We start from the raw sequence: 24,028 nt of genomic DNA on the forward strand, positions 1-24,028 counted from the left end.
TTTTTTTTTTTTTTTTCCTAATAGATTCTCACTCTATCCAGCCTGGAGTGCAGTGGCAGGATCTCGGCCCACTACAACCTCTGCCTCCCGGGTTCAAGTGATTCTCGTACCTTAGCCTTCCAAGTAGCTGGGATTACTGGCGCCAGCCACCACGCCTGGCTAATTTTTGTATTTTTAATAGTGACAGGGTTTCACCATGTTCGAGACCTCAAGCAATCCGCCCATTTCACTCTCCCAAAGTGCTGGGATTACAGGCGTGAGCCACCGCGCCCGGCCCTTTGCAGATTTTAATCTGTATTCTTTCACTGCAATAAACTGTGAGTATAAAACCTTTTCTTAGTTCTGAGTTCTTCCAGGGGATCACTGAACCTGTGGGTGGTTTTAGGACTCCTGAACACAGATCCTCAGAGTGCCAGAGCAGCGGAGTTACGATGGCATTACATGCGAAGAGTGGGGGTGTTGTTAGACCCGTTGTACAGATGAAGGAACTGTGGTAGGCAGAATTCAAACCTGCCCTTCCGCCAAGATTCTGTTTATTCAAACACTAATCTAGGAATCACTGCCCAGGCTATGAAGGGACTTTGCAGATACAATTAAAATACCAGAGACCCGGTGAGGTGGCTCACGCCTGTAATCCCAGCACTTTGGGAGGCTGAGGCGGGCAGATCACGAAGTCGGGAGATCGAGACTATCCTGCTAAAATGGTGAAACCCTGTCTCTACTAAAAATACAAAAAATTAGCCAGGCATGGTGGCGCATGCCTGTAATACCAGCTACTCGGGAAGCTGAGGCAGAAGAATCACTTGAACCTGGGAGGTGGAGGTTGCAGGGAGCCAAGATTGCACCACTGCACTCTAGCCTGGGTGACAGTATGAGGCTCCGTTTCAAAAAAAAGAAAAAATGCTGGGCACGGTGGCTCACACCTGTAATCCCAGCACTTTGGGAGGCTGAGACGGGTGGATCACCTGAGATCAGGAATTCAAAACCAGCCTGGCCAACCTTGTGAAACCCTGTCTCTACTACAAATACAAAATACAAAAAGAATTAGCTGGGCGTGGTGGCAGGCACTTGTAGTCTCAGCTACTCGGGAGGCTGAGGCAGGAGAATTGCTTGAACCTGGGAGGCAGAGGTTGCAGTGAACTGAGATCATACCACTACACTCCAGTCTTGGCAACAAGAGTGAAACTCTGTCTCAAGAAAAAAAGTTATCAAGTCAGCTGACCTCAAAATACAGAGATGATCAGGGTAGGCCTGCCCCAATCAGGTGAGCCCTTGAAAAGCACAATATTCTCTCTGCTTGATGGCAGATGGGGAAGTTGGAGAGAATGGGAGCACATGGAGGATACATGCACTTCCAGGAGCAAAAAGCGAAAAAGCCAGTGATAAAACAAGACCTCAGTCCTACAGCCACAAGGACTTGAATTCTGCCAACACCTGAATGAACCTGGAAGTACATTCTCCCCCAGATCCTCCAGAGAGGAGCCCAGCTTGGCTGACACCTTGATTTCAGCCTCGTGAGACCCTCAGCAGACAGCCCAGTACAGCTTCTTGGACTTCTGACCTACGGGACTGTGAACTGACAAATGGGTGTGTCTTAAGCCGCTATATCTGTGGTCATCACATAGCTCATTGCAGTCTTGACCTCCCGGTCCCCAGTGATCTTCCCACTCCAGCCTCCCAAGTAGCTGGGACTACAGCTGCCCATCACCACACCTGCCTAATTTTAAAATTTTCTATAGAGATGGGGTCTCTCTGTGTTCGCCAGGCTGGTCTTAAACTCCTGGCCTCAAGTGATCCTCCTGCCTCGGCCTCCCAAAGTGCTGGGATTACAGGTGTGAGCCACTGCGCCCAACCTCCTTGTGCTCTCTTTACCTTCACTTTGTTCCTGGCACTAACAATATCCGTCCTCCACCCCTCCAGTCCCCCACCTTCCCTGCCACTTCCTCCTTGAGTCTTGCCATGTGGCCTTGGCTCTTCCTCCCTTCTTCCTCTCAAGACCCTGGAAGGAAAATGTGTCCCGAGGCTCAGTCTTTCCTCCTCCTGACTTCCCAGTGGTTTCAGCTGGGCTCAGCCCCTTCCCACCTGTTGGACGATCCACCCGCTCTTCTCCCACCCGCTCCTTCTCTCTGGTCCCGTTTGTTTTTCTTTTCCTTCTTTCTTTCTTTCTTTTTTTTTTTTTTAGAGTCTTGCTCTGTCCCCTAGGCTGGAATGCAATGGTTTGATCTCAGCTCACCACAACCTCTGCCTCCTGGGTTCAAACCATTCTTGTGCTCAGCTTCCCAAGTTGCTGGGATTATAGGTGTGCACCACCACGCCCAGCTAATTTTTGTACTTTTAGTGGAGATGGAGTCTCGCCATGTTGGCCAGGCTGGTCTCGAACTCCTGGCCTCAAGTGATCCACCTTCCTCGGCCTCCCAAAGTGCTGGGATTACAGGTGTGAGCCTCAGGTCCCCATTTCTTCTGGCAATTGTGCGCCTCTCTCTCTGCCCTGCTGTCCTTAATCAGCTCCCAAGTCACATCACATCCCCTTTCAGGCCTCTGAAATGCACTCCAGACAGGGGACCCCTGACCTCTCCGCCAAAGCTGCCCTGGTCAAAGTGATCATAATGACCAGTCACTTGTAATCCTCGTTATCCTTGGCCTCTGGGCAGTGCCTGACGTGGCTGGTCCCCTTCCTCCTGAAGCCGCCCTTCTAAGCATGGAAACTGCCTCCAGGAGCTCACACTGCCCTGGTCTCTGCCTGCCTCCCTGGCCTCCCCTTCTTCTTTCCCCCTAATGATGGAGAGTGAGCCCTGAGCTAGGTCTTTGGGGGAATCGCTCAGTATTATTTATTTATTTATTTATTTTTTTGAGACAGAGTCTTGCTCTGTCGCCCAGGCTAAAGTACAGTGATGTGATCTTGGCTCACTGCAACCTCTGCCTCCCAGGTTCAAGTGATTCTCCTGCCTCAGCCTCCTGAGTAAGTGGGATTACATGTGCCTGCCACCACACCCAGCTAATTTTTGTATTTTTAGTAGAGATGGGGTTTTACCATGTTGGCCAGGCTGGTCTTGAACTCCTGACCTCAAGTGATCCACCCACTTCAGCCTCCCAAAGTGCTGGGATTACAGGCACACGCCACGACACCTGGCTAATTTTTGTATTTTTAGAAGAGATGGGGTTTTACCATGTTGGCCAGGCTGATCTTGAACTTCCGACCTCAAATGATCCACCCACCTCAGCCTCCCAAAGTGCTCAGATTACAGGCATGAACCACTGTCCCTGGCCTCAACAAAATCCTGAGATTACGGGTGTGAGCCACCATGTCCAGCCTTCTCAGCACTTTTTTTTTGTTTTTTTTGAGGTAGAGTCTCACTCTGTCACCCAGGCTAGAGTGCAGTGGCGCGATCTTGGCTCACTGCAATCTCCGCCTCCTGGGTTCACACCATTCTCCTGCCTCAGCCTCCCGAGTAGTTGGGACTACAGGCGCCCGCTACCATGCCCAGCTAATTTTTCTGTATTTTTAGTAGAGACGGGGTTTCACCGTGTTAGCCAGGATAGTCTCAATCTGCTGACCTTGTGATCCACCCGTCTCGGCCTCCCAAAGTGCTGGGATTACAGGTGTGAGCCACCGCGCCCGGCCTTTTTTTTTTTGAGACAGAGTCTTGCTCTGTCACCCAGGCTGAAGTGCAGTGGTGCAATCTCGGCTCACTGCAACCTCCACCTCTCGGATTCAAGCAATTTCTCCTGCCTCGGCCTCCTGAGTAGTTGGGACTACCGGCGTGTGCCACCATACCTGGCTAATTTTTTGTATTTTTAGTAGAGACGGGGTTTCACCATGTTAGTCAGGATGGTCTTGATCTCTTGACCTCGTGATTTGCCTGCCTTGGCCTCCCAAGGTGCTTGGATTATAGGCGTGAGCCACTGCGCCTGGCCTCAGCGTTTTTTTTTTTTTTGAGACAGTCTTGCTCTGTCACCCAGCCTGGAGTTCAGTGGTGCCATCTTGGCTCAGTGCAACCTCTGTCTCCCAGGTTCAAGTGATTCTCCTGCCTCAGCCTCCAGAGTAGCTGGGGTTACAGGCGCCCACCATGACACCCGGAATTTTTATATTTTTGGTAGAGATGTGGTTTCACCATGTTGGCTAGGCTGGTCTTCATCTCCTGACCTCGTGATCCACCCACCTTGGCTTCCCAAAGTCCTGGGATTACAGGTGTAAGCCACCGCGCCCAGCCCCTTCTCAGCTTAAAAAAAATTTTTTTTTTCTTTTTCTTTTTGTTGTTTTGAGCCAGGATCTCATTCTGTCGCCCAGGCTGGAGGGCAGTGGTGCAATCATGACTCACTGCAGCCTCAAACTCCTGGCTTCAAGCAATCCTCTCATCTCTGTCTCCTGAGTAGCTGGGACCACAGGCATATGCCACCATGTCCAGTTAATTAATTTAATTTTATTTTTGAGACAGAGTCTTGCTCTGTCTCCCAGGCTGTAGTGCAGTGGGGTGATCTCGGCTCACTGCAACCTCCGCCTCCCAGGTTCAATCAATTGTTCTGTCTCAGCCTCCCGAGTAGCTGGGACTACAGTACCCACCACCAGGTCTGGCTAAATTTTGTATTTTTAGTAGAGACGGGGGTTTCACCATATTGGCCAGGCTGGTGATTCTGACCTCAACTGATCCACCCACCTTGGCCTCCCAAAGTGCTGAGATTACAGGCGTGAGCCACCATGCCCGGCCTACTCCTAGTTCTAAGCTACTGTCCTGTCTCCACCCGGATGATATCAGCAGCCCCGACCCTGGCCTCCTTCCGGTCCCTCATCCCCTCAGTGGCCGGAGGGAACCTGTTCAAATGTGAGTTGGGTCAGGCTTCTCCTCTGTTCTGAACCTGCGTGGCACGCCCTCACTCAGAAGGTGAGTCAGCTCAATACCCCAGGTGTCCCCTGTTCACCCCCCTGTCAGGGCCTTTGCCAGTCCTTCTGCCTGGAGCACCTTCCCCCCAGGGATCCACGAGACACTGCCTCACCTCCTCAGTGGCGGCCTCCCCGTCCACCTAAAGTGTAAGCTGCTGGGTTCCCCATGCTTGGACAGGTCTCTGGCACATTGAAGGGGTGCACTAAATATCTGCAAATGGGCCTGGTGTGGTGACTCATGCCTGTAATACCAGCATTTTAGGAGACCGAGGTGGGAGGACTGCTTGAACCCAGGAGTTTGAGACCAGCCTGGGCAACCTGATGAAACCTCATCTCTATAAAAAAATATAAAAGATTAGGCTGGGCACAGTGGCTCACGCCTGTCATCCAGCACTTTGCGATGTTGAGACGGGTGGATCACGAGGTCAGGAGATCGAGACCATCTTGGCTAACATGGTGAAACCCTGTCTCTACTAAAAATACAAAAAATTAGCCAGGCATGGTGGCGGGCACCTGTAGTCCCAGCTACTTGGGAGGCTGAGGCAGGAGAATCGCTTGAACCTGGGAGGTGGATGTTGCAGTGAGCCAAGATCATGCCACTGCACTCCAGCCTGGGCAACAGAGCGAAACTCCATCTCAAAAAAAAAAAAAAAAAAAAAAACAGGCTGGGCACAGTGGCTTACGCCTGTCATCCAGCACTTTGGGAGGTCGAGGCAGGTGGATCACTTGAGGTCACGAGTTCGAGACCAGCCTGGCCAACATGGTGAAATCCTGTCTCTACCCAAAATATAAAAAATTAGCCGGGTGTGGTGATATGTACCTATAATCCCGGCTACTTGGGAGGCTGAGGCAGGAGAATCGCTTGAACCCAGGAGGTGGAGGTAGCAATGAGCCAAGATTGCACCATCGCACTTCAGCCTGGGTTACAGAGGGAAACCGTCAGACACACACACACACACAAAAATTAGCCAAGTGTGGTGGTGTGTGCCTGTAGTCCCAGCTACTGGGGAGGCTGAGGTGGAAGGATCACTTGAGCCTGGGAGGTCAAGGTTGCAGTGACTTGCGATCATGTCACTGCATTGCAGCGTGGGCAACAGAGCAAGACTCTGTCTCAAAAAAAAAGAAAACAAAAACAAACAAACAAAAACCCAAACGAAAAACCCCAAAAAACGCTATGGAACGATTGAATGGAAGTGTGAATGTGAATGAAAATCTGGGCGGTGACAGCAGCTCCTCTAGTTTGGGGCAGGGAGGGAGATCTCCGGTTCCACCCTGTCCCGCCTGTCTGCACCCGCCCCTGTCCCTTCCTTACCCTTGGCAATCTTGATGTCCAGGGCGGTGCGGATCAGAGCCATGAGGGTGGAATTGAAGTGGACAGTGTTGTCATCTGCGACGGGCAGGTCCATCCGCAGAAGCCGCTACAGAAAACCGAAGGCAAGCGCAGTCATTCCCAGGCATCTCTCCTGGGTCTCCCGTGAGCCACACCCACCCCTACCCAGGGAGTCTCAGGAAGAACTCTGAAGGCTGCAGTGGCTGAGGTGTCCCTTACTCAGGTTACCTGTCCCAGTACTCTGTTTCTCTTGGTGGCCCGTAGGGAGGGCACAAAAGGCTATCCTGTATTTCTGGTCCCCTGCCCTCTCCTTCTTCCCCCTACCTGCTTGACCTGAGAGCTGGCATTTCCAGGGTTAGCCTCAATCCTTGCCCCACCCCCGCCCTGCCCCAGAGTTCTTCTGGACGGCCCTGTTTCGGTCTGACCCCAAAGAAAAAGAGCACAAGCTGGATTTGAGCAGCGCGTGCAACAGCCAAGGCTGAGGGGGCCAGAACCACAGCCGCTGGTGGGGGGCGCCGCCGGCTCCCCACCCCCAACCCCTGTCTTGGCCCAGACCAGGACAGACCAGATGGGCACAGACCACATCATTCCTCTGAGAAGCAGCAGGCAGGCAGCCCCCCACTGACGGGGCAGGCCCCTCGCAGGCATGCAGCAAGGCTGTGACACAGAACAGCACAGACAGGGGTGCATGCAGACGGAATCTCGAGACTCATTCATAGCTCCGTGGGAAGTGTATCTCAGGGACGTGTCCGGATCTTGGCTCTCTGTGCAATGGCAGGGGGAAGGGGTGAGGGGCATTCCCTTCCAGCCCAGGGAAGAAAAGAATCCCCATGTCCCAGGCAGGGGCTCTGTCCACCATGCTTGGTGGCATGGGAGAGGATGCTGGGCTGGTGTGCACCAGCCCAGGCTGAGGTGGCACAGAGAAGGGGGGTGAGGGTGACTTGGGTGGTGATTCAGACACATGTGGGCAGGAAACACAGAGCTGAAGATGGGGAGGGGTATGGTAAATCCAGAGCAGGACAGTAGAAGGGACACTGGGCGCAGGGTGGGGAAGGAGGTGGGAAATAGAGAAACACCCACAGACTGGGCCACTGTGCACAGTTGTGCAGGTTGTACACTGCACAAAGGGCTCCTGTCTTGGAAATGATAGATGTATGTATTTATTTATTTATTAAAGTATTTTTTCTTTTTGTAGAGATTGGGTCTCGCTATGTTGCCCAGGCTAATTGCAAACTGGGCTCAAGTGGTCCTCCCATCTCAGCCTCTCAAAGCACTAGGATTACAGGCATGAGCCACCACACCCAGCCCCTGATTTGTGTATTAACTATAACAGCTTCTCAGCTGATAGAAAAAAAGTGTCTTGTTCTCACCACATTGGTGAATTGCAACAATTTTCCAACAGACATGTTCTGTGGAAAGGGTGCCTTTTTCACATTTGCACACAGTTGTCTTATGGACCCATGGTGGCCTGCACAAAGACTGGGAGAGGAAGGGCTTTCTGTCCCTCTCTTGCACATGCGCACACATTCATCTAAGCAGAGACAGAAGCGACTTGAGGAAAACTGTGTGTGTGGGGGTGTGGGGGGTGGAGCGACAGGTGCCAGGAGAGGCTCATTGTCTGAGATGCTGGTGGGACAACCTTGTCCCCGGCTTTGATTGAGAAGTGAGGGGAGACATAGAGGTTAGGTGAGGAGGGGTACACAGAGGAAGGAAAGGAATGAGGTGGGGAGGCGGTAACATGGGGCGGGTACAAATAGCACTGATGGATGGGGACGCAGGGAAGATCAAGGTGGATGGGAGAATAGGATGATGGGGTAATATTTTTTGGGCAGGGAGAATCTTTAGGGGTCATCCCTGAACTTCTTGTGGATGAGTGGAGGGAACAGAGCATCTGTCCTTGGGCGCCAAGGGAGATTCCAGGACGGGGATCTGGAGGGGTGGCCCGGCCCAGCCGCTTGGCGGCAGGACGCTTGCTCTCTCAGCCAGCATGCACCACCCCCCGTCGGCCATGGTGCCTGCCCGCCCCAGGCCCCGCCAAGGCAGCGTGCATGGCCTGCATCAGTGTGCCACCGTCCAGGGGTCCAGCTGCGGCCGCCTGCCCACTCTGGAACAATGGAGAGGCATGTTGGGGTGTCTTGGGGGGATTAGGGACGGGGGCTGGGACAAAACTCCAGGGGAGGGAAGGGAGGGGAAGAGAGGTTCTTGGTGCTTCTTGGAAGGTCTCGAATCCCCCAAGGCCCTAGGTCAGAGATCAGCTTCAGGTATGCGTGGCAGGGGCGGGGACCTGGGGGCTCGAGGCACAAAAGATGGGACCGGGACTTCCCCTGCTTTTGGGGGCTAAAGCCCCTCTCTGCAAGGCGCCTGCCCCAGCCTGGGCATGGGGGCCGCTCTGGGTGGGCAGAAGTGGGAGGCGTGGGTTTTGACTTCCTGAAGAAGCATGTTTGTTTCCAATTTGGTACCTGGGAGACCAGGTGCAAGGGGACCTGGGCGCTCCCCTCCCCCTCCCCCCAGCGTGTCGGCCATAATGGAGTCTCAAAACACGAAGACACTCATCAGAAAGGACGGACACAGTGTGCTGCTTAGAATCAAGGGATGATCATGATCAGTTTACTCGAGAAAAGAAAAAAAAGAATCAAAAACAAAAAAGAAGAGAAACGTTGGAAAAAGAGAGTCGGCCGGGTGTTTCTGGTCAGCACTAAAAAAAAGAAGAAGAAGAAGAAGAAAAAAAAACCCAGTGCCCGGACGTCGGTGGTCGGCAAGGGTAGTCTACCTTGTAAGCCACTCTGGCCGGACACTTCTTCCCCAGACCCAGGGGCGGAGACATGTGTCTCAGCATCTGATACATGTCCAGGTAAGGCATGCGGCCCCTGGCAGCACCGAAAACGAAAAAAAAAAAAAAAAAAAAAACGGGGGGGAATGGGAACAGAGAACCAAAGGAAGAGGGGTGGGGAGGAACAGAAGAAAGAAAACAGAAATCCACACGAGCCGAAAAAATAGAGAGAGAAAGATGCAGAGAATGATAAAATAGATATTTCAAATCAATGGAAAAGAGGAGGAAAAAAAACGGAAGAAAAGGTCATTAAAAAAAGATTACTTCACTGCTCGGGAGCAGGGAGAGAGAGAGAAAAGAGAAAAGTCAGATTCAGCTTGGGCTCTGAGCTACAGTTCTGGACGAATGCACAGGGGAGTGGGGGATTCTCACTTTGGAAGAGTTAGAGCCATGCTTTTGTTCATTGCCTTTTTGTTTTTTTCTTTAAAGAGACAGGGTCTCTCTCTGTCGCCTGGGTTGGAGTGCAGTGATGTGATCATAGTTCACTGCAGCCTCCACCTCCTGGGCTCAAGCAATCCTTCTGCCTCAGCCTCCCAAGTAGCTGGGACTACAGGCATGTGGGGGTTCTTGCTATGTTGCCCAGGCTGGTCTCAAACTCCTGGGGTCAAGCGATCCTCCAGCTTTGGCCTCCCAAAGTGCTGAGATTACAGGCATGAGCCACCGCGCCCGGCCGTCACTGTCATTTCTAAAGTTGGGTCACATTCTCTGGTTTGGCTGAGGCTGGTCTCTGAGGGGGCCTAGGTGGGGAGGAGGGGCCGGTGCCAGGGAGGGGAGGAGGGCTAGGGGCTTTGAGAGGTGAGGGGTGGAGGGGGAGAGAGTGGAGGTGATGGTTGGGGGAGAAATGCAAAGTTACAATCCCCCAGGGGATGTGTCTGATTTGGGGTGCCGTGGAGACCCCAGGATGGGCAGCTTCAGCTAAGAGCAAGCAAAGATGGCTGAAGGCTGAAGGGAAGGAGGGAAATATGTTCCATGCTTTATCGAGTCTACATGACTGCATTCTGTTGGCTAAGAGAGTTTTCTAGTTTAATGCAAGAGAGAGAGATGGCTCTGTTTTTTAGAGATATATAGATATATATATATATGAAATATATATATTGAAGAACCCCAAGCCACACTCATTCCATGGATGCTAGCAGGTTTTAGTGGAAGTCAAACCTTGCAAGCAACCCTATGAGGACATTTCTTGCCTAAGCCGAGAGGGGGAGATATTACTCGCAATAAACTGTACATATCCTTATAATGAATCCGACCGCTGAAAGGAGAAGAAAGGGGGTTAGTGCAGGCAGTGGGTTCACACGGGCTCCCTGGGCACACGGCGAGGTCATGATGCCCGAGGCTGGGGTCTCCCTGGCTTGAAGGAGTGGGAGAGACTTGGGACAAGTGAAGGTCTCCAGTACATTCCCAGACACTGGGGAGACCCAGGGTGGAGGATTTCAGTCGGGGTGTGCCAGGAGTTCTGGACTGCAGGGCACCTCCCCCGGGGTTCTCTCTGCATCTGCCTCCTCCACAATCTACATGGGCTACAGGGGTGGGGGGTCTTGTGGAATAGAGGACTTGGGGACAGCATCCAACTGCTGTGACCTAAAATCAAAAGAAGAAGAGTTAGGAACCAGCTAAAGCCCAGCCCCAGCCCCATGGTTCTCCACAGCCTCTCGGTCTCATGGAAGACTTGTTTGAGGCTATGGGAACAGCCAAGACCACCTCTTGCCCACCTTCCTCGTGGGTGCCTCCTCTCTGGTGCTGAAGCCAGAGGAAGACGGGGCTGAGGCTGCTGAGGGCCCCCCAGTAATGCTTCTTCAGGCCCCAAGCCCAGGCTGAACTAAATCCTCAGTGGCTGGTGGGCTCCAGGTATTCGGATAAAGCCTGAGTGACCTTCAAGGCTTGGTGTTGGGTGAGCACTCAAAACACGTGCACAAGATGGAACCTATCCCCTGAAACCGTTGCCCGTCAGTGGAGAGGGACCCCTCTGGTGTCTACCCAGTTGGCCCCGCTCCCTCTGTGGCCACCAAGATTCAAGGGCCCCTGAGGCTCTGTGTCCTCCCCTGGCCTGTATGTCCTCTCACTCCGAGGCTCACAGGTCCCAGTGGGAGCTGAGTTCTGCTACTCTGATGTTGCTGCTAATCCTGTCCGCCAAGGGTAAGCCAGCCCTCCTCCCCACACTCTCAAGAGAACTGAGGCTGGGATGCTGTTGGTTTTCTCCCTGGAGCCTGGCTAATGCGTCCTCACCATCTGGAGACTTCACAGTGAGAGACAGGAGAGACTCGTAGGAGGAGAGGGCTCTTCGGGACAGCTCATGGTTGACGTCCTCCCTCATTTCCCAGAAAGTCCAGGGTCTGGGCAGGGTCGGCACCCTACAAGTTTAATCTGGGGTATGCAAGGGCGATGATTCTTATATCTTCTCTCCTGACTGAACCTGTGAGACTCTGCTAGGATCCCAGGAGCTCTGTGCTCCAGGGTCTGGGGCCTGACCTAGCCTGCGTTCCAGTTCCAGGGAGAGGCGAGTATTGTGGCTGGAGGATTCGGGATGAATTCTTACCAAGCTGCGGGGTCATACTCGGCCCAGACACGCACGTACTCATCCAGGTGGTGGGGACCCAGGATGGAGGAGTCTCGGGTGAGGTACTCGAAGTTGTCCATGATGACGGCGACAAAGAGATTCAGCATCTGTGGGGACCCCGGGGACCAAGAGAGAGTGGAGGCAGAGACCGAGGGAATGAAGGAGTGAGTGAGAAGGATACAGACAGACACACAGACCCAAAGACATGTACACAGAGACCCAGATGGAGAGAGGGATAGAGAGAAGATGGGGAAAGGAAATGAGACAGACAGAGATCGGGGTCAGAGAGGTGATGCTCACTCACACAAGGAGGTCCAGTGAGAGGGAGATCAAGTGGAGGGATGGGGGAGAGGAAGAGAGAGACACAGAGAGATGGAGAGAGAGAGACACAAAGAGACAAAGACTGGCCGGGCGCAGTGGATCACACCTATAATCCCAGCACTTTGGGAGGCTGTGGTGGGCGGATCACTTAAGGTCAGGAGTTCGAGACCAGCCTGGCCAACATGGTGAAACCCTGACTCTACTAAAAATACAAAAATTAGCTGGGTGTGGTGGCATGTGCACCTGTAATCCCAACTACTTGGGAGGTTGAAACTGAAGAATTGCTTGAACCTGGGAGGTGGAGGCTGCAGTGAGCTGAGATCTCGCCACTGCACTTCAGCCTGGGCAACAGAGCGAGACTCCATTTCAAAGAAAAGAAAAAAAAAAACAAAAAACAGAGACAAAGACCAAGAGCGAGGGAAAGAGACAGAGTCAGTGAGAAGGAGGGGAGGCTTCTGAAATGTGGACTAACACCAAGAGAACCACCCTGATCCCAACTCCTCCCACATCTGCCCCCAACAAGGCCAAAGTGAGATATTTCTTTCCCATCAATCTTTTTTTTTGAGACAGGATCTCATTCTGTTGCCCCGGCTGGGGTGCAGTGGTATGATCACGGCTCACTGCAGCCTCAACCTCTAGAGCTCAAGTGATCCTCCCACCTCAGCCTCCTGAGTAGCTGGGATTGCAGGTGTGCAGCACCACATGTGCAGCTAATTCAATTTTTTTTTTTTTTTTTTTTTTAAGAGATGAGTTTCATACCACACTGCCCAGGCTGGTCTTGTACTCCTGGGCTCAAGTGACCCTCCCACCTCGGCCTCCCAAAGTGTTGGGATTACAGGCGTCAGCCACTACGCCCAGCTGAAATCTTTCAGTGGGTCTCAAATGGGGGATTCTGTCCCCCACTCCCACTCCCACCCCCTGGGGCATGTGGCAATGTCCGGAGACATTTTTGCTTGTCACAACAGTAGGAAGGGGTGGCGTGTGTTGCTAGCATCTGGTCGGGAGGGGACAGGTATGCTGCTATACAATACAGTGCACAGCATGGCCCCACCCTAAAGAATCAGCCACCCCCAAATGTCAACAGTGTTGAGTGTGAGATGCTCAGGGTCACCTGATCCCAGGCTGGTTCAGAGAAGCCTTGGAGTGAACGAGCCTTCCACACAGCCACATTCTAGAGAAAGCCACTCCCCTGAAAGGAAGCCAGGCTTAGGGAATCCAGCCGGCCCTTCACAGTGTCCACAGACTCACCAGAAATGAGCAGAGGAAGATGAAGGAAACGAAGTAAAAATAAGCGAATTCGTTGCCACACTCTCGAGACTGGATGCCAGAGTTCTTATCACACGGCTTCCCACTGAGGCAGGAAAGCATGATGTTGTGCCAAGCTTCCCCCGTGGCACTCCTGAGGACAGTGAGAAATCAGAGACTCGGGCACCCAGCCCTGACTGGGCACCAACACCTCCCTGGGAGGTGGAGCACACACGTCAAGCACTTGGGCTCTGGAGCTGGCCAGGCAAGCCCCAGGTGGACCACCTCCTTTTACTGGGAGCTGAGAGATGCACCTTCTTGGCTGTGCATTGAAGTCCACAGAGAGCTTTGAAAAAACACCAATGCCCGTGCCCCTTTCCAGCAGACTTGGATTCAATTGGTCTATGGTGGGATTTGAGGACACTGGTATGTTTTTTTATTTTCTTTTCCTTCTCTCTCCCTCTCCCCCTCTCCTCCAATCCCCTGCCTGCCCCTCCTTTTTGACAGGATCCTGCTCTGTTATCCAGGCTGGAGTGCAGCGGCACAATCACTGCTCACTGCAACTTCCCAGGCTCAGGTGATCCTCCCCCCTCAGCCTCTTCCCAGGCTCAGGTGATCCTCCCCCCTCAGCCTCTTGAGTAGCTGGGACTACAGACACATGCCGCCACTCCTGGCTAATTTTTAAACTTTTTTTTGTAGAGATGGGGTCTCACTGCTTTGCTCAGGCTGGTCACTGGTATGCTTTAAAAGCTCCCCTCTTGGCTGGGTGTGGTGGCTCACACCTGTAATCCCAGCACTTTGGGAGGCCAAGGCGGGCGGATCACGAGGTCAGGAGATCGAGACCATCCTGGCTAACACGGTGAAACCCCGTCTCTATGAAAAATACAAAAAATTTGCTGGGCGTGGTGGCGCTCGCCTGTAGTCTCAGCTACTTGGAAGGCTGAGGCAGGAGAATCGCTTGAACCCGGGAGGCAGAGGTTGCAGTGAGCTGAGATTGCGCCACTGTGCTCCAGCCTGAGTGACAAAGAAGGAGATTCCATCTCAAAAAAAAAAAAAAAAAAGCTTCCCTCAGGCTGGGCTCATGCCTGTAATCCCAGTACTTTGGGAGGCTGGGGTGGGCGGATCACCTGAGGTCAGGAGTTCGAGAACGGCCTGGCCAACATGGTGAAACCTCGTCTCTACTAAAAATACAAAAATTAGCCAGGTGTGGTGACGGGAACCTATAATCTCAGCTACTCAGAAGGCTGAGGCAGGAGAATCGCTTGAACCCGGGAGGCACAGGTTGCACTGAGCTGAGATCACACCACTGCACTCTAGTCTGGGCAACAAGAGCGAAACTCTGTCTCAGAGAAAAACGAAAACAAAGAAAGCTCCCCTCCATGCAGGTGACAGTCACCTCATACTATATTCTCCCTGGATCACTCTGTTCTAGGTATGCTGGGCTCCTCACAGTCCTCAAAGATGCCAGCCACACTCCTGCCTCAGGGCCTTTACACAAGCAGTCCCCTCGACTTGGACTGCCCTTCCCCATATACCCACTGGCTCCCTCCCTTGCCAATTTCTCTCAAATGTCACACTTTCAGAGAGGCATAACCTGCCGGCCCTCTATTCTTTCTCTGTTGTTAGATTAAAAACATTATTATTATTTATTATTAATATTTTTTACTGTGGCAAAATACACACAGCATGAAGTTTATCAACTTAACCATTTTGAAATGTACAATTCAGTGGCATTAAGTAAACTCACATTATCATGCAACTATCACCACTATAACTTTTTTTAAAAATTAAAAATATATATTTTTGTTTTTAGAGAGTCTTGCTCTGTTGCCCAGGTTGGAGTGCAGTGGAACAATCATAGCTTACTGTAGCCTGGAACTCCTGGGCTGGAGCAATCCTCCTGCCTCAGCCCCCCAAGTAGCTGGGACTACAGGTGTGTGCCACTATGCCCAGTTAATTAAAAAAAATTTTTTTGTAGATACGGGGTCTCACTATGTTGCTCAGGCTGGTCTCAAACTCCTGGGCTAAAGCGATCCTCCCACCTTGGCCTCTCAAAATGCTAGGATTGCAGGCATGAGTCACTGCACCTGGCCCTATTCTCCTTTATTCTTGAAATTTGTCTTTTTCCAGCATTCTCTAATTTGTTTCCTGATTATTCGTCTTCCCCATGGGGATGTTAGCTCCCAAAGTGCTTAAAATGTCTCTTTTCTCTATTTCCTGGTGCATTCTCATTTTTCAGCAGTGCCTGGCATGCTGTAGGTGCTCAATAAACCTCCACTGAACAAACGAAGGAACTTTGTGTGCAGCCAAGATGACGAACCAAATAATCAAGCCTCATGGTCTGGAAGCCTATCTTCTCATCGTCGGATAGGGGTGCCAAGAATCCCTTCCTCACAGGGTAATCAGGAAGATTCAGAGATAATGCCTGGAAAATGACCTTCATGATTATGTCCCAGGGCCCTCCGCTTCTGCCCTGCTAGGATTCCTGGGCCTCCAAACGCCTATTTCCAGCCTCACGGGAAAAGAAGGCTAAGAGCACATCGGGCCACCCCTACACCAGAAAAGGAGGGCACGCCCCCTACCGGAAGAGAAGGAGGAGGGCACGCCCCCTACCGGAAAAGAAGGGTGAGGGCACGCCCCTGCCGGAAGAGAAGGAGGAGGGCACGTCTTCCATTGGAAGAGGAGGGCACATCCCCTATGGGAACAGAAGGATGAAGGACGCACCCCACCCCACGGGAACATAATTATCAGAGCAGGCCCCCTTCTTACCGGAAGAGAAGCATGAGGGCCTGGAAGAAGGTCCGGAAGTTGTTGTGCTCAGTGATTTGGAACTCATCTTCATCACTGTCCTCGTCCTCCACGTCGATGCCGATGTTACCAAACACCTGCAGAATTGGAGGGTGACGACCAGGGGCTGCCATTCCTCCAGTGGCTTCTGGGAAACCCAGCTCAACCTCCATGGCTGCTTCTGTGGACCAGGCTCCTCTGACCCACCCCTTTCTAAGGGTGGCTGCCCTCCTTGGGCCTTGGAAGGCTCTGGGAACCTTAGGGGCATGGCACTCACCTGCATCCCGATGATGGCATAGATGAAGAAGAGCATGGCGATCAGCAGACAGACATAAGGCAGGGCCTGGTGGGGAAAAAGGTAATGAAGAAGAGTGCTGGGGGTCCCTCAGCCACACTGTCTTCCTCCCTTGTCCCAGTGCTCTGCCCCACTGGGTTGGGTGGCCACATGCTGTGCCAGAGTCCTGCCAGGGCAGGTGGGCATCTCTGGAGGCTCTAGGATGAGGCCCTTACAACTCTGAAGACACACCAGGGGCAGGAAGTTAGACAAGAGCCCTGGAGATAACAGATTCTCTGCATGACTACATCACAGAGGCACTTCCAATCTGACTTCTATGTTCAGCCAGAGCAAGGGGGTCACCCCCGCAGCCCTGGGCCAGCAGTGGGGATGAGGACTCACCTTGAAGGACTGCACAAAAGTCCAGAGAAGAATGCGGATGGTGTAACCCTGACGGAGAAGTTTGATGAGCCGGGCAGCTCGGAAGAGGCGGAGAAAGCTCAGGTTGATGAAGTTATTCTGGGGAGATGGAGGAAAAGGGGTGACCATCCACCCACCTCAAAGGGCTCAGAGCTGTCACCACTCACAGAGGCCCCTACATGAAGCCAACCAACAGGAAAAAAGCAAGCCAGACCCCAAATAAGGAGGGGGAGAGAAAGCACTATTAATGCAATGATGCGGAGGAAAAACTCGAAAAAGGAATAATGTTGGGAGAGAGAGGGTGGGAGGGAGGAAAAGGCATCAACTCAAAAGCATAAGCCCTCCCTGCCAGCCCCACCCGCAACAGGGAAAAGGAACGAAAAAGGAAGGAGGAAAAAGGAACGGGGATGGGGAAGAAATAACAAAAGAACAAGAAAAAGAAAATATATCCGAATCATCCAATCAGGAAAAAAATCGAGATGGTTTTAGTTTCTCCCAACAACCAAATGCACTGAGACGAAAGGACACAAGCCGGTCAAGTTGCGGAATCTATCACACGTGTACGATGCACAAACACCAGGGCGGGGGTGGGGGTGGAGGTCGCCAGCACGCTCAGGCCTGGTGGACATGTGCGGGTTCCGAGGGCATGTTACGCTCCGGGCCAGAAATGCATCTGTCACGGGACTCACCGGGCACCCTGCCCTGCCCTGCCGAGCTGCCCACCCGCTCCTGCCCGCCCTGACCTCACCCCACGGCCAAGAGGAGCAGCGGCTCGAGCCAATTGGGAGAAGCGGAAGAGCATCTTTTCTTACCCCCTTGGCGAGCGGGAATGGGGAGGACGGGAGGGAGCTGGGACTGTTCGGCTGCAGGGTGAGTCCTCGCTGCCCGCTGAGTCGGAGAAGATGCATTTGGGGCCCTTTTCCCCCCTCTCAGGGATGGCTTCTCAGCTTCTGGGGCTGGGTGGAGTAGCACGGGACCAGGCCTGCAGGAAGCAGGAAGCACTCAGCTCCCATGGGTGGGTGAGCTCAGAAGTCAGCCCGGGCCCACCAAGGGGCGGGTGCTGGGGGCTGGGAGGTGGGGCCATCCCTGCCCCCAGGACCTCCCTGGGTGGCCACTGCCTCTGCTCAAAAACCCCCTGTCTAGTCACTGCCTCTGCCTCCTCCCACCCAAGCTAGAAGAACCAGGGGGCCAGAGAGTTGGGGAGTCAGGGAGGAGACCAGCTGGAGATGGTGAACATGGACTGCCAGTGTTAAGTGGCCATCGTGGGACTTCAAGGGACCTTGGTGGGGTGGGGGTTGGAGTCTCAAAGTCACGAGTGGGTCAAATCTAGCTAGTAAAACTGTTTTGTTGGGCCTGAGCAGTGTTTTTTCATTTGTCCTTGTTTTTAATTAAAAATTATTGCCATTGTTTAAAAATCAAGAGATTTTGCCCACCAATCTGGCTTTCTGGCAACCCCAGGCCTGCTGCGATTGCTCCCTGAAAGCAGGCCACATGCTCTCCAGTTTTCTAAGGTCCGCAGGTTCTAGAAATGGCACTTGCTTTCCTGGTTGACTGGTGTCTGCTTGGCCCCCAGAGGCATTTGAGTTTGAGACCCCAGCCTCAGGCAGACATGGAAACCCTCCTTCGCTGGCCAGTACCCAGCAGGGTGAAGGCAGGAGGAGCAGAGGGTCTCTCCACACTAAGGGAAGACGCTTAATGAGACTTGTTCTATGGGATTTGTAGGATTTGCTACAGGCCACGTAGCAAGATTTAACTTGGTCTGACCTTCACCCCCCAAAATGGCACAGGGTGACCGTATCGTCACAGCCTCCCTCCTGGTTTCAGAAGTGTCCTAGTTTGGGTGACGAATTACATGGGCATCCTACTTGGTGGCTTCCAGAGGGCTTTCTGGCTGCCAGATCTGTGTCTTGTGCTAGCTTTGGCCTGGGAGCTGAGAGGCAAGGACTGGAGTTCAAGGAATTTCTGAGGCTGGCAAGAGGCCTCTGGGTTTGATGGCAACGTCTAGGATGCTCTCTGGGACACGTCAGTGTGTCCTTAGGCCTCTAGGATGGAGAAGGGGGCGGGGGATCCTACCCTGACCACACTGGGCTCAACTGCTGTGAGAATGTCTCCAGTGCCTCGAACAAGCCCCCAAACCCAGCTTGGCTAACAGAGTCACTCTCTGTGCCCTGCTGCCCTGACCCCCATCCCTGCCTGGCCACCCAGCTCCACCTGGGGATGGGGCCGATGGCTCAGGTATCCCCAGCCCCCTCCCTTTCAACCCCAGAGTACAAGCCATCCCTTTCATGGGGTGGATCATAACATGTGGACTCGGCCAGGCATGCGAAGGCAGGCGGACCCTGGAAGCAGCCTCAGGAGCGGGGTTTGGGGGAGGGCAGGGGAAGCTTGCAACCATGCACAAAAGCCAGGGATCTGGCAGGGATATGCATGCGGAAAACATGCTCCCCTTCTTGGAGTCAAGTGGGGGAGGAGACACACGAGGGAGGTAGGGGTGGAGACGGGAAGGGTTTGGGGCAGTGGGGGAAGGGTACTAGTCTGCCCTCACCCACCCTCCACCTCTTCCTGCATCTGTACCAAGTCTTTCCACTGCCCCCAGAACTTCTGACAAGTTCCTTCTTCCTGCCTTCCACATTTCAATCCACAGCCTGGGAGGTGCAGCTTCCTCTCCTCAACACCTCCCCTGAACTTCCTGGCTAGAATGTGATGGGGGTGGGACACAGCCCCTGGAAGGCATGAGGACAGCTCTTTTCTTTTCCAGTGCTGTGCTCAGGTGTCCCTCAAGTGCTCAGAAGGATATGGAGACCACCCACCTAAGGGCTCCAGAAAAGTCCTACTACTACTTGTAAACCTCAGCTCCAAGCTCCAGCCCCCACAACACCTGCCTGTCTGACTTATTTCAGGCTGTCCTAAAGGCACCTCAAACTTGCTATGCCCACACCTATTCTCTTCCCCCAACCTGGCCCCTTCCTGGCACTCGCTCACCTCTATCGCCCAGTTTTTTTTTTTCCCCTAAAGACAGAGTCTCACTCTGTTGCCCAGGCTAGAGTGCGGGTCACTGCAACCTCTGCCTCCCGGGTTTAAGTGAATTCTCCTGCCTCAGCCTCCTGAGGAGCTGGGATTACAGGTGCCTGCCACCATGCCTGGCTAATTTTTGTATTTTTTAGTAGAGATGGGGTTTCACCATGTTGGTCAGGTTGGTCTCGAACTCCTGAACTCAGGTGATCCTCCTGCCTCGGCCTCCCAAAGTGCTGGGATTAGAGGCTTGAGTCACGACGCCCAGCCTGTCTCCCAGTTTTAAGCCAGACCCGACTGCTCCCAGGCACCTCATCCCCTCAGTTCAGTTCTGATCTTTCCCTGGGTCCTGCAGAGATCCGTCTGAGAGGGACACCCTCCCGCTGTATTCTCTCCTCCACTGTCATCTCTTGCTGTGATTCCCAGTGCCCACCTCCAGCCCAGCCTCCTGTCAAGCTGTTCCCTGCCCTGCAACCAGGGTGAGCTAGTCTAGTCACAGTCATGCCTCCCCTGCTTCCTATCCTCCCAGGCCTTTCCTGGTGCTTAGGAGAAAGCCCAAATTCCACAATATAGCCCCACCCTCCCCAGCCCCGGGTCCTGTGCCCTGCTGTCTTCGTCAGCTATCTCCAGGCCAGCCTTTCTCTGCTGTCTTTGCATCAGCCACACTGCCTCGCTTGCAGATCCTGACCACCCACAGGCTCCGTCCAGGCTGTCCTGGGCCTGGAATGCTCTGTGCATGTCTCTGCCTTGTTAATGCTGCTCATCCTTCAGCTCGCAGTGCAGGTGTAATTTTAAGTGGAGTCAAGGTGTTATTTGACTGATGCCTGCCTCCCCCACCTGACTGTATGTGGTGAGAGGGGACAGTAATGGTGTCTGCTTCTGCCCATAATTCCATCTGTGGCACCAAATAGGGGCTCATTAAATGTTTGGTGGGTGAGCGCATGTGTACTGCCAGGGCAAAGATGCCACTGGGGCGTTCCTCTAAGGGCCTCATTGGTGAGTAGGGGAGGGGCAGAGGCAGTTGATATTTAACAGAACGAGGGGTGTGCAAGGGGCTGAGAAGTGGGGGAGGGAGAGAGATGCGTGCAGTATGTACTGGAGTGGGGGTACAGGGTGGGCAGATGTAGCAGAGAGGGCCAGTGTGTGTGTGTGCATGCCTGCATGACTGTGTGTGGGAGACACAGAGACAGGGACGGTGAATGAGAATTAGAGGCCAGGTGCAGTGGCTCACACCTGTAATCCCAACACTTTGGGAGGCTGAGGCCGGTGGATCACTTGAGGTCAGGAGTTCGAGACCAGCCTGACCAACATGGTGAAACCCTGACTCTACTAAAAATACAAAAAGTGGCCTGAGTGCCTGTAATCCTAGGTACTCAGGAGGTGAAGGCATGATAATCACTTGAAACTGGGAGGCGGAGGTTGCAGTTAGCTGAGATCGTGCCACTGCATACCAGCCTGGGTGACAGAGCGAGACTCCGCCTAAAAAACAAAAAAAAAAAGGAGTGAGAGGGAGAGAATTAGAGAATGAGTGAGAAAAAGAAGAGGTCATGACTACGTGCGGTGTCTGTACATGCAGTGACTGTGTGTGCATAGTGACTGTGTGTTCAGTGTGTGGTTCAGAGTGCATAGACTGTGTGTGCAATGTATGGATACGTAGTGACTGTGTGTGCATAGACTGCACAGTGACTGTGTGTGCAGTGACTGTGTGTGTGCACAGTGACTGTGTGCATAGTGATTGTGTGTGCATAGTGACTGTGCCTGCAGTGACTGTGTGCATAGCGACTGTGTGTTCAGTGTGTGGGTGCATAGACTGTGTGTGCAGTGTGACTGCAGTGACTGTGTGTGCAGTGACTGTGTGTGCATATTGACTGTGTATAGTGACAGTGCAGTGTGTGTGCATAGTGACTGTGCCTGCAGTGACTGTGCAGTGACTGTGTGTGCATAGTGACTGGGTGTGCAGTGTATGTGTGCATACTGTGTGTGCAGTGACAGTGTGTGTGCATAGTGACTGTGTGCACAGTGACCATGTGCAGTGACTGTGTGTGCAGTGATTGTGTGCAGTGACTGTTTGCATAGTGACTGTGTGCATAGTGACTGTGTGTGTGCAGTGTCTGTGTGCAGTATCTGTGCCTGCACAGTGACTGTGCATAGTAACTGTGTGTGCAGTGACTGTGCGCAGTGACTGTGTGTGTGGTGTCTGTGTGCAGTGACTGTGCACAGTGACTATGAGTGCATAGTGACTGTGTGCACAGTGACTGTGTGTGCATAGTGACTGTGTGTGTGGTGTGTGCATAGTGACTGTGTGTGCAGTGTCTGTGTGCGGTGACTGTGTGCACAGTGACTGTGTGTGCAGTGTCTGTGTGCAGTGTCTGTGTGTGCAGTAACTGTGTGCAGTTCTGTGTGCAGTGACTGTGAGTGTGCAGTGACTGTGTGCAGTGTGTGTATAGTGACTGTGTGCAGTGACTATGTGTCTGTGTGTCTGTGTGGTGACTGTGTGCAGTGACTGTGTGTACGCAGTGACTGTGTGTGCATAGTGACTTTGTGTGCAGTGACTGCGTGTGCAGTGTCTGTGCAGTGACTGTGTGCAGTGACTGTGTGTGTGCAGTGATTGTGTGTGCAGTGATTGTGTGCAGTGTCTGTGTGTGTACAGTGACTGTGTGTGCAGTGATTGTGTGCCCAGTGACTGTGTGTGCAGTGACTGTGTGCACAGTGACTGTGCAGTGTCTGTGTGCAGTGATTGTGTGCAGTGTCTGTGTGCAGTGACTGTGTGTGTGCAGTGACTGTGCAGTGTGTGTGCATAGTGACTCTGTGCTGTGTCTGTGTGTGTGGTGACTGTGGGCAGTGACTGTGTGTACACAGTGACTGTGTGTGCCGTGTCTGTGTGTGCAGTGACTATGTGTATGCAGTGACTGTGTGTGCAGTGACTGTGTGTGTGCAGTGTCTGTGTGCAGTGACTGTGTGTGCACAGTGACTGTATGACTGTGTGTGCACGTGCAGTTCAAGGCTCCAGGAGAGGGCCTCAGTGGGCCGGCCCCACATGAGGCTACCAGATCCGAGTCCGGCACTTCTGAGATCCTCTGCCTGAGAATCTTTGCTGGCACACTGACTGGCCTTCACGTCTCCTTTATTAGACTTGGAGAGTCAAGCCTCTGCTGGTCAAGGCCAAAGATCTTGTGGGCTTGAGATGGAGGTTTGGGGACAGCAGGATGGAGAGAGCTGGAGGGGCAAAGAGACAGTTGGCAGCTTTCCTGGGGCCTGGGGTCCATGGAGCTGAACGGGGGACAGGAGAGGTGAGAGGTGGCTGGGAGTGGATTTGCCTCCATTGTCTCTGAGTGTACGGGATGTGTGTGCGGGATGGGGCGACAGACAGAGGTGCTGCGCTGGGAAAACCCATCCCTTTCTCTGCAAAAGATGCAAAACACCCCAAACAGAAAACCTCCATTCAGAACCTGATGAAAAACAGCCAGAGTCTGCAGGAAGTGGGAGGCACAGGGGCTGGGGGCGGGAGGACAGACAGACAGAGGGGAGCGGAGGGGTGGGGAGAGCGTCAGGCATCCCACGTTGGAGAGGCAGGGTGTGGCATGCAATGCCGATGCGAGGAGATGCGTTCACAGTTAATGTAAGGCATTTAGACTTCAGAAAGAAGTAAGACCAACCGGATTCTAGATGCAGATGTTGAAGATGAGGGGGAGCGGGCGGGCGGGGGCAGTTGGGGAGGCGTGTTCAGCATTTTTTAGGTTGATTTGTAACCAGTGCCAAAAAACCAATGGGTTTCGGTTCCCGGGCAGGGAGTGGGGGTGGTGGTGGCGGTGGGTTGGGAGATAAGTCATTGGTGTATGAACACACAGACCATGTCATGGATGAACAAATGAATTTCATAGTGCATTTTGATTGGATGAGTTTTTCAGACGGCGTTGCGCCAATATACAGTTTTAAGAGCAGGCATGAAAAGAGACAAGACAAGAAACACAGTCATTATCCATTGCACAAAGGGCAAACCCACGTCACCCCAGCCACTTGGGGGCGGCAGCTGAGGCAGCACTGGTTAGTACTGCCACATGCCCTCTGCCCCGTAAACCCCAGGGACCTGCCCTCCCAAGAATCTGGCACTTCCTGTCTCAGCCTGGCCAAGCCCTGGCCTCAGAATTAGTGGGCTTACCTGGGAGGCAGAAAGGGGCAACTGAGACCTCCTTGCCCGCCAGGACATGCCTCTCCCTACTCCAGGTTGGGACTTAATTGTCCTAGAAGCACCCAAACACCCACCCACTATCTTTCCCTCAAATTGATTATAATTTAGGGCTGGCTAACACAACTACACACCCATTCACAATAACAACAACAATAGCAGTAATAATGACAACCACCATTCTCAA

The 24,028-nt window shown here is 53.0% G+C and overlaps 1 protein-coding gene across 1 annotated transcript in view; it reads right to left on the minus strand.

Moving 5' to 3' along the window:
• The window catches only part of CACNA1A (calcium channel, voltage-dependent, P/Q type, alpha 1A subunit), a gene marked incomplete at its 5' end in the record, with an annotated part of 337,656 nt that overhangs the window by 24,377 nt on the left and 289,251 nt on the right, over positions 1-24,028 (minus strand). Inside the window, 8 exons of the mRNA XM_011953392.1 lie at positions 6,192-6,297; positions 8,980-9,076; positions 11,576-11,703; positions 13,166-13,316; positions 15,932-16,047; positions 16,227-16,292; positions 16,626-16,742; positions 23,312-23,317. Coding sequence (XP_011808782.1) covers positions 6,192-6,297; positions 8,980-9,076; positions 11,576-11,703; positions 13,166-13,316; positions 15,932-16,047; positions 16,227-16,292; positions 16,626-16,742; positions 23,312-23,317 — 787 coding nt within the window. The remainder of the gene's footprint in view (positions 1-6,191; positions 6,298-8,979; positions 9,077-11,575; positions 11,704-13,165; positions 13,317-15,931; positions 16,048-16,226; positions 16,293-16,625; positions 16,743-23,311; positions 23,318-24,028) is intronic.

This window comes from Colobus angolensis, unplaced genomic scaffold (genome assembly GCF_000951035.1).
Source record: "Colobus angolensis palliatus isolate OR3802 unplaced genomic scaffold, Cang.pa_1.0 Scaffold36, whole genome shotgun sequence".
Taxonomy (NCBI): domain Eukaryota; kingdom Metazoa; phylum Chordata; class Mammalia; order Primates; family Cercopithecidae; genus Colobus; species Colobus angolensis.